The sequence below is a fragment of the Schistocerca serialis genome, chromosome 9 (genome assembly GCF_023864345.2).
Source record: "Schistocerca serialis cubense isolate TAMUIC-IGC-003099 chromosome 9, iqSchSeri2.2, whole genome shotgun sequence".
NCBI lineage: Eukaryota > Metazoa > Arthropoda > Insecta > Orthoptera > Acrididae > Schistocerca > Schistocerca serialis.
In genome coordinates, this window is record NC_064646.1 from 321527226 (window position 1) to 321538344 (window position 11119).

At 37.3% G+C, this 11119-nt stretch overlaps 1 protein-coding gene across 2 annotated transcripts in view; it reads left to right on the forward strand.

Moving 5' to 3' along the window:
- The window catches only part of LOC126419254 (protein spaetzle 5), a 341611-nt gene extending 336695 nt beyond the window's left edge, over window positions 1–4916 (forward strand). For both annotated transcript variants that reach the window (XM_050086411.1, XM_050086412.1), the window contains exons 5-6: window positions 1154–1429; window positions 3465–4916. In XM_050086411.1, the coding sequence (XP_049942368.1) occupies window positions 1154–1429; window positions 3465–3636 (448 nt within the window). In that variant the 3' untranslated portion in view covers window positions 3637–4916. The remainder of the gene's footprint in view (window positions 1–1153; window positions 1430–3464) is intronic.
- Window positions 4917–11119: the final 6203 nt, after the last annotated feature.

Sequence of the window (11119 nt, forward strand, 5' to 3'; positions counted from 1 at the left end):
CTATAGTGGATTTATCCATACAAATACCAGGCACTCTGGAAACAATGAACTCAAACTCGCAAAAAATCATGAATTGTATCTTTCACCATTTACATCATTTCCATTCCTTGTTCCTCAGTAATTCTGTGTCTACCAATGTTTGACATGGCTGTCATACAAATTATTGAATTCTTTCTTATATCACAGTGAAAAGATCTCACATCTTTGGAAATCATCTGTTGGTTAAACCTGTACAAGTCTGTTATCCTTGTACCATCCAGAACTCATTTTCTGCATATTTTAATGTTAAGTGTTGAAAAAAATGCTAGTGCACATTATTTAAAATAATGAGTGGCATTCATCCAAGATATTCTTGCACAGACCTGTTCTGTAAGTTCCAAATGTTAACAACGACATATCAGAACTTATTTTCTTTGATGATTTTTGTCTTGAATAACCATTCTCTTTTTACATCCAATCATGCATACCATAATCACAATACAAGCTCTAAAAATTATTTACACAGAGACCTAGAACAGCTAAGTATCATACAAAAAGATGTTCATTATTCTGCCACAAAACTCTTCAATTCTCTTCCATCTGCTATCAAAGCCCATATTAATTCCCCATTTACATTTACAGTGAAATTAAGCAAATGCCTTATGGATAAGTCCTTCTACTGTCTGGGTGAGTATCTGCAGAGTAGGCCTAATCAATGACTGTCATTGTAATTTGTTATTGTATTTTCTATTTATATATTCTTGTCCCTGTTTATATTATGTTAGCTGTAATTTGTCTTCACTGCCTAAGATGATCAATGTACAGATTTTCTTTCTTCCGTACCAAATTTATTTTCAGTAGTTCATGTCATGTTTATCTGAACTATATCTATTTAATTTTTGTTCACCCTTTAAGCTTATGTCACCAGATTTCAACTCTCTTGTCATTGTATTAATGTTTCTTGTACATCTATAAAGATGTAAACTGACTCATTCCACATCCACATGATGTATCACTATATGGATTCATGGAATTTGTAATAAATAAATGAAAATAAAATTCTTTTCTTTGGGATTAGGAAATAGATTGTATGGATCTGTGTAACTAAGCACAGTGGGAATATTATTATTTATGAAAGATACCACTCATGAAATCTTTAACATGGCATTTTCAGATATGCAAGATCCAATTCCAAAGCAGAGGCAACAGCCACTTCACCTGGAGCTGGCAGTAGCAGCAGTAGCAGCACCAGCAGAAACAATGCAGGAAGAAGTGGATCAAGATCTCGCCGTCAGAGTGGCAGTGGTTCTCAGGATCAGCTTTGCCCAACCACAAAGCAGTTTATCATGCCCAAAGCTGCCATGAACAACCAGGGAAACTGGATGTATGTGGTGAACCTCAATGAGGTGGATGATCGTTACACCCAGCTTGTGGGTACGGAGACCTGTGTGTAAGTATCAGCTTTGGGCAGGGATATCATCCTTCACAAAAAATTCTCTTTTCTGTAATCTCTAAAACATTTCCCATTTTGCCTCCTAAACGTAATACATATTGCTAACGCTCTATTTTCCACTGATCTATTATGCATGAGACAAAAAACATAAATTGAACATATTGAAGCCATAAACATTCTGCACCTTCAGTATGCAATGTAAATTCTGAACCATTAAGTATTATTCAAATTAATATGAACATCTCAGTATAATGCAGTTTTTAAGAAATTATAATTTTAACATCAGAAAAATTCATTTATTAATAGTGTTTCCAATTATGGAATATACACTGAAGCACCAACAAAACTGGTACAGCTGCCTCAGAAGAGTGTTTCCGGAGCCACTCTCCAGCAATTCTAGACATGTGTCACATTGTCCTCCTGGAGTTGCCCAAGTCCATCGGAATGCACAATGGACATGAATGGATGCAGTCGATCAGTCAGGATGCTTACATATGTGTCACCTGTCAGAGTTGTATCTAAACACATCAGGGGTCCCACATCACTCCAACTTCAGACAACCCACACCACTACAGAGCCTCCACCAGCTTGAACAGTCCCCTGCTGACATGCAGGGTCCATGGATTCAACAGGTTGTCTCCATACCCTTCCACGTCCATCCGCTTGATACAATTTGAAATGAAACTCGGCTGACCAGGCAACATGTTTCCAGTCACCAACAGTCCAATGTCGATATTGATGGGCCCTGGTGAAGAGTAAAGCTTTGTGCCATGCAGCCATCAAGGCTATACGAGTGGTTCTTTGGCTCCAAAAGCCCATATCAATAACGTTTCACTGAATGGTTCAGATGCTGATGCTATTTAATGGCTCAGCACTGAAATATGCAGCAATTTGCAGAAGGGTTGCACTTCTGTCATGTTGAACGATTCTCTTCTGAGTTTAAACGCTTCCGCTGGTCACCAAACTCCCAAGACAGGAACATTATTGAGCACATGTAGGATGCCTTGCAACATGCTGTTCAGAAGAGATCTCCACCTCTTCGTACTAGTACGAGTGATGACTGGTCCTGTTCTTGTAGGATCTTTTCCCGGCTGCAGCAGTGTTGGAGATTTGATTTTTTATCGGATTCCTGATATTCACAGTACACTCGTGAAATGGTCGTATGGGAAAATCCCCACTTCATCACTACCTCAGAGATGCTGTGTCGCATCATTCATGCACAGACGATAACACCATGTTCAAAATCACTTAAATCTTGATAACCTGCCATTGTAGCAGCAGTAAGCGATCTAACAACTGTGCCAGAAACTTGTTGTCTTATATAGGTGTTGTCAACTGCAGTGCCATATTCTGCCTGTTTATGTATTTCTGTATTTGAATACACATGCCTATACCAATTTCTTTGGCACTTCAGTGTACATTCTGACAGAAAGACCATGTTGGTCCAATCTAAATGGAAACATTTTAACATATTTGTCTAAATATTTCATGATGTTCTAAAATAGTTCTCAGTAAAATTTAGGTATGATACCACTGAAATTTTCAGAATTACGTTAATTGATTTTTTAAATTTTTTCCATCAGAATTGTTTCTCTCTTTTTTTTAATGGAACAGTCTGAATGATATACACATATGAACGAGTTTAAAAACAATGTGAATCTCAGTTAATTAACCCTTTTATATTTGCTATACTTATACTGAAGAAACATTAAATGTCAGGAATTGATCCTCCACTCCGTACGGAAATACACACTAAAGTAAAAGTTTGGCAAAATTAAAACTGCATGCCAACAGTGGAGATTGGAATGGACAAGAAATTTAACTAACAGTTTGGAATTCTGGGGGAGACAAGAGGACATGTCAAGATAGCTCACTCAGTAGGAGTACAGCTAGCTAAAGGCGAGGGCCTGACTTTATGTTCTGTTCTGACACACTGTCTGTTTTATCACAGATAAAAACCTCACTGTAGAGAACTACAGTCTTCATTAATTCACCTAAGACAGATATATCTGACGAAACTTTTATTTTTCAGGTCAAACCAGTGCAATGGTCTTTGTACCATACCCAATGGTTACACGTCTCGCTGTCAGCAACAGTATGTCCAGAAGAAATTGGTGGCCTTAGAAGGAAGTGGTAATCAGCTCTACGAAGATTTCTTTTGGTTCCCCCACTGCTGTGTCTGCCAAATTACACAGAATGGTTAATAGTGATTTATCCTCCTGCAGCTCTACACTGCCAAACCATACATGTGGCTCAACAGTACATGTTTCATCTTCTCATCACTCTCATCAGGTTCCTAATCGAAGATTCTGTGAACTGTCTAATGAACAGTATTTTTGAAATAAAGTTTGATAATTACCATTCACATTAAGGGATTAATTCCCTCAATGTTATGTGCTTTACTATCATGCTTACAGTTTAATGTTATTAATTCTGACATACATTTATTTCTTACTATTATGAGTAATGTATATATAAATTTGTGTGAGTTTCCATTGTATAAAACATTCATGTATGGTCTGCAGGAAGAATAACGAGCTATTAACCTGTCCTACGATAATCAAATCTGTTATATACCAATCAACAGTATCACTTTTTATGAAAACTACGAGGCTCGTTTTGTCATTCACAGCATCTACTCCCGAATATTACAGAACATCAAGATTAAAACAGAAATGTTTGTCCAGGGAAGGTAATGTGGAAAAAAAGAACACCAGAAAACTACTACAAAACAATTACCAATGAACTAATTAAAGGAGTATGTTCCATCTGGTGAATTATTTCTAAAATGCCAATATACATTTTGCAAGGATACGCATAATTCACTCCTCAGTCATCATTCACATGTACAGAAAATGTGTGTTCATCAGTTTTACTAGTTTGTATGTGCTGGCCTTTTGCTAGCTACTTTCTGTTACCATAATAGTCATTTATTTTATTTTTCATGTTATTTGTTATAAGGCTGATGTTAGACATTCTCATATGTATAAAGATCTTTTAATTGTTCATTAATCAATTTTGTTACATGATAATGGTCAAAGTAATTTAAATCCTATGTACATCCATCATTATAAACACAAAATTAGGAAGTATTATTTGGTGTCACCTATTGTTGGCAGTCAACAAAGAACTGGAAAACACTTGTAAATGTATTGTTCCATGTATTAATGAAAGAATTATTTTTGATCTCTCTTGCTGTTGAATCAGGATGTAATAATTTATCATTTAAAATAATAAATGGTTTGAAAAGTATTTGAGTGCATTCATGCACTATGTTGAATTCAGTACTGCTCATAAACATATTAGTTGATTGATTGATAGTTACTATACTAATGCTATCTGGCACCAGACAATCCAAAATTTTGAACTTTGTGAAAGTTATTTATTTCAGGTACATTGTCCTGTTGCTGAAACTCATTATTTAAAATGTAAATAATTCAATGCTTCATAGACTATGTGTACTGTATGAAAATTTTGTAAAATTGTAGACTTTTTTAAAAAATTATTACTATTAAAATTCTTATAAATACCATTCAGAAACATTTCTTTTTACAATTTACTATCACTTGAAATTGTCACTTCTGTTAACCTCTAGTGGCCCTGAACCATATTGTCTAATGCTTCTACCAGAACACAATGAAGAAAAGAACTACTGCCCACAATTCAAAGACAAAGTGAGAGAGTGTGATTACCACCATTTGTGTGTGTGTGTGTGTGTGTGTGTGTGTGTGTGTGTGTGAAGCAGTAGGCAGGGGTAGTTTAGATAATTCTATTGATTTTGATTTTGGCAGTCCATTGATTCAATACACAAGCTGAAAAAAAATGGAAACATACAATCTCAATATTTTCAGAATAGCTGTTGAGCTCACAAAATCTACTGTTTATTATTTTTCAGAATATGTAATATTATGTGTGTAATAAATGAAGTCAATCCCTTTTTGCACACCTCATTTTGTCTTATAAAGACAAAATAATTTGGGGATGTTACATTAAATACATTACATGTAGTAGAAAAGGAAGGCATAATATTGCACATTAAAGAAAACAGAAAGAAGTAAAGCTATTGTCAACCTGAAGATTTAATTGAAAACCACAGTGTTTTATTGAGCATGGTCCTCTTGGAGTTGGTATGCCTTTGTCTTTCTCTGACCTTTTAAATGACTTAATTCACCAGTTACAGGAGGAAGTATAGTGTAACATAGACACCAAGTCACAGTGCAGCTTGGAATTTTTCACATTAACAAATCACATCTAATACTGAAGCACACAGTAAGTTGCAAAAAATCTCCAAGGACTGACCATGGGTTAGATCCTGGGCTTTTAGATTTGTAGCCAGGCACTTATCCACAGATCCAAATACAAAATACATACCAGTTGTAAACGGATACATATTTACACGCCTTGTGGTATGTTATATTCAGAGAAGACTAGGCGGTTGTCGGAAATTGAATAACTGAATTTTAAGTGTTTATTTATTTACTGTATGGCTTACAAAATTACAGTTGGAAACATGTACATTAAATTGATAAAAGACAATATGAAAAACAAAAGCAGATATATGTATGTATAAGTTATAATAGATGCTGGAGAACTGTAGTAGCTAAAAGAGGCTGAGCTAACCATTTTCCATCATAGCTGGATATCCAAAGACTTCAGCCAATTGAATGCTGCACATATTGCATCTGCAAAGTCTTTCAAAGTACTCTTGCACTTCTTTTTGGGCTATCATACAAAATGTGGTGCAGCATTTGTTACAATGATCTGCAGCCACAATGGTTATCCTTACTGATTCCTCAATTATGCAGTGTAGCTTTGGAAATAGTGCAGCCGGTTATGACACGACTGAGGGCTCCATATGCTTCTTGGTTGGTTCGCTCACAAGATTTTGGTGTACAGCCCTGATTGCCAATGTTCTCATGACACGAAAATACAAAACACAGCAGCTGACACAATACAGTAACTATAGTGTACAATGGAGAACAAGAACAGCACAAGAGACAAAAACCAGTGATTGTTGGTGGGTGATTTTGGAGATTTCGTTGAGCTAACCCACAAACATAAAAAGTAATTGTATTGTATGGATGTCCTTAAATTGGTACAATTAACTGCTCTATTTTATGAGACAGAAGTTTTGGTGTGAGCTTGGACATTTAAAACCCCACCAATAATTTAGTGGATAAATAAATTTTATAATTTGAATATTTCATTAACTAACACTTTACTTTTGTTTGAAAGAGGATTTTGAATGAGGTATGCTGATTCTAAAACAAGTAATTATTAGCAGGGCCAAATTTTGAAGTGCCCATGGTTTTATGGAATCATGATTTTTTAATATTTCATTAAAGAAAATGTTTCTACTCAAATTATTTATGTTGCTGTCATCAGAAGCCTGTAACTCTACAGTGAATAATACAGTTTTGAAAGTTGCAGCTTTTGGGAGTAGAAGTTTGACAAATGCTTAAAGCATAATGTGTACTCTTTGGTTTGCACAGTGGGTCACTGTTCGCACCAAGCAACTTGGTCACACCTCAAACATTCACTCACGTTCTGTGCGCAAGGTAATGCGTAAATGTTTGTAAGCGATATGATACATTCTGTTATTATTTAGCAATTCTGAGTGCATGTTATTTACTGCAGCTAGTACACCCACTAATCAGTTGATCCAAGAAGATACATACACAATACAAAGTGAGAAATTCAAAGTGAACCAACAATGCCCACAACAACAATCAATGTTACGCTGAAATAGCAGTTCAGGCAGGAACCTTGTCCTTTATCAACAGACATGATGACTGAGGTCCATGAGCCATCCATTTCAGCAATGCTTACATCACCACTACCACCTCAAGTTTATGCAAGTGTCAGATCTCGAGTTCAACAACAGTTCTGCTACATTCCAGGAGCTCTCTTCGACCATGGGAGAGAGTAGAAGTTCGACATGTGCCTAAAGCATAATGTGCACTGTTTGGCTTACAGAGTGGATTGATGTTTGCACCAAGTAGCTTGTAGAGTTAGCCTCTGGTACCTCTGAGATTCGCTCATATACTGAGCACAACGTAATGCAGTGTAAATGTTTAAAAGTATACAATAAGTGTAGTTATTATTCAGCAATTCTGAATGCCTTTTTACTGTGATAAACATACCCATAAGCTTATGTAAGAATTTGGAGATTTGATATATTCTCGTTTATGTATGGAGCAAAAAATACGAAAAAAATAATTAATTAAGTGGTGGGATTATAACAAGTGGAGCTAATCCCCTTGGTAGGTTTCAAGCTGAGCATGAGGTGATGATGGTGACCATACTCTCTTCCATTAAATGTTGCATGGCATCTCACAACTGATATCTTCAAAAGCACGGTGTTTCCAGCTTTAAGTGCATGGCTAAAAAATCACTGTTATGAAGGATGGCCTCAGGAGCTTTGGAAGAACTTTGTTACAGAGACAAAATAATTAAGCAGCTGTAAGTTCCTGGTGCCAAGTGCTTTGGTGGAAAAGCCACAGTATCTTTTTTTTTTTTTTTTTAATCAGTGGTAGATTTCCATTGATCCTACCATGTAACATCCATATAATGTAAAAGCCACTCATATCCTTGTGCTAACAATAGGTATCTTGGACCTGTTTGTAAAGTCGCCTCATCAGAAGTTACTGAGAACTGTAACATCCACTAGACGTTACAAGACAGAAACATCCAATGGACAGTGCACACAGCAGACACAGATAGTGAGAAAGGTTTCCTGGCACGTTGCAAACAGCTATCAGTTCTTCTCCTTCAGCAGTTTTGTAAGAGAACAATCCTGAGATGATATGGAGTGATGTCTCCTTCCTGGTGACCACTGACCCAATATTGGATACAACATAGCAGACAGTGTGCAAATGCTCTCGTCATAAGATAGCATACTTTCACAACCACATTTAGTCGACAGCTGAATGGCTAGAGATTCACTGAAGCACCTTGATTGGCACTTTTGGTAGAAGCGCTACTTCTATATGCATCTTCATTTTTTGTCATGGCTGCAAAGAGATACATTTCTGAGGCAATAAGTAGACCCATCAACACTCCCGGTCACCAAGAAAGAATTCTGGCTCACCATCTCCAAAATAAATAGGCCATTACCACCAGTTACCAACATGGAGGCAGGGTTTCGCAACTTGAAAAGACAAATGGCTGCTAAAAGTCTGACACCTCTATAGCTTGCTCTCTGAAGTAACAGCTAATTTTGCCATTGTTTGGTCTGAACGCCACTTTTACTAGTCATGGTTCTGTTGAGGGAGGTATGCCCATGGCTTCCGCCAGTCTGTGAACTGACTTACCAAGCTGATGTTAGCTGAATCTACAGTTTAATAGTGATGCAATTTGATGTTTTTCACACACAAAATAATTTCTAGTGGTGAAACAAGCAATAAGTCATATATGTGCTGTAAGAATGTTATGTGGTACTCACCACTGATCATCTTGTAGACCTCTGCTTCAGGAATTTGGCATTTTGACTATAGCTTCAAAGTATATTTATTCCCTCATGGAGCTTGTAAACGACCCAGTACAGTTCAAAAGGAACACAGACAGCAAAGTTAAATTTGAAAAAAAACTTAAAAACTTTATCCTTGACAAATCTTCCTATTCTGTATTGTGTGGAAGGTGGTGGGTAAGAGTTGCTAATTCACATCTACATTAATAAAAAATACTTTAAATAATAAGTCAGCATCTAGTCTCATTTACACAAAAATGTGTTATGTAAATATAAAATTGCTTATTTCACACCATTACAATTAATTGTAAAAATGTTCCACAGAACATGAAATGAACTAATTAACATGTGTGTTTGGCTTGTGGAGACTTGAGGTATACTATTCATACAAAGTACGCAAACAACAGTTTGGAAACTGAAACATTTTTATTGTTCACTAAATACATTGATAAGGAAACAACATGACAAAGAACATTCACATAACAGACTGTCCACACTCCACATCTCAAAGAATACAAAACGGAAAAGATAATATACTTAATGCAGTAGTCTTGCTTCCGGTGGATGACCACATTGCTATAATCGTCACAATCAGCCCACCTGTTTTTGGACTGAAGGGCATAGGTCTGCAATAAAATCTCCTCATTCAGAACCTTGCAGAGGAAGGAGCTACAGATGCAATCCATTGTATGATGTATACTGAAGACACTGCAGGAGGAGAGGGTCAGATTCTTGCTCAATGGTCATGGCAACCCAGTCAATGGCGGTGAGTGATGCACATTCCCATGACAGTTAGTCAGCCACAATGTTGGCATGGTAGCAATGTGCTGGATCTCAGTGGTGAACTGCACACTGAAATCCGTGTGACTGGATCGACGCGGTGAGCTGAGGTCAGAAATTCACTGAAAAAGCATGAATGATACATGATCACTAAACCTGTGAATATGTGCTCTTCAAGCCATGGTCTGAAATGCTTTATGGCCAGAAAAATTGCAAGCAATTCTCTATCAAAGGCACTCCAACACTGTTTTTGTAAGACAGTTCCCACATTGTTACATTTGGAACAGTGCAGTTGATTTTGGATTTCAGTGGTGAGATACAATCCACCTGGATGTTTATGTTTGCTGATGTCAAAGGTGCAATCTTAGGCACTGAGTTTTTGCATCATTTTTCTGTCGCATCAGATTTAGTGCATTAATGTCTGCTAAACTGCCATGCTCCCCTGCTATCTCTGCTACATCAAACTGCATTATGAGTGATGCCGCCGGGTTCCACCACTTGAAGATGTCCGTGACAACAGCGCCAGCCGTACCACATCAACTGTTTCCATATTGATAAAGACCACACACACATATGGCATGTAAGATAATGCTGACTTATTCTTTCACTGAGGTAATAAAGCTACAGGAGAGTTGTCACATGCTTGCGGCTCATATACCTGAAATATCAGCTTGCAGTAATGATATACAGAGTGCCAGTGTTAGCTTGAGTGAGAGCAATGCAGCGTTGCACTGAAAAATGTCTGCATGGCCAATTACTTAATATCTGCACCCGCCACAGTTCCTTACCTTCAGGGTAAGGCTAATATGGCGCACAGTATGTGACTTGAGATAAACACTAATTTCAGACCCTGAATGCACTAACAAAGTTTCCCCAGCATGCTTGTCCATTGCAAAATGTCTCTGTGATCCCATTGCCATGGATGCAGTTCTATTGTTGCAGATGCTTTAAATGAGCTCGACAAATATGCATGCCTTCTGGCACTCGCCTAGGAAGTTTGGATAGACGCATAGTTTGGTACAAAGTTGAGATGATTTGCCAAAATGTTTATGAAACTAGCACCATCTGCACACCTGGCTGTCATTAGGAGGCAGACGAACAGCATCTTCATGTCACTGCAACCTGGTGTTAAGACGGGCAAGTTCAGTGATGAGATGGTCCATACGACAGCTCCATCATCAGAGTGGGCGCCAGTGGAGAAACAGTGTTGCTTGAAACAACTGAGACTGCAATGCTTGGTATGGGGCTATCAGCTATAACCTCAGATTTCACTTCAGACAAAGTTGGAGCTGTATAAACAAACATCACAAAATCTGTATTTCATGTTAGTTCACTAATGAGAAGGTTGATAAAAGCTAACAATATTGCCCAGACATATGGAGGCAAACACCGGACCAAAAAAGCTTCAGTGATTGTTCAGATAGCAAACCTTGTCCTAA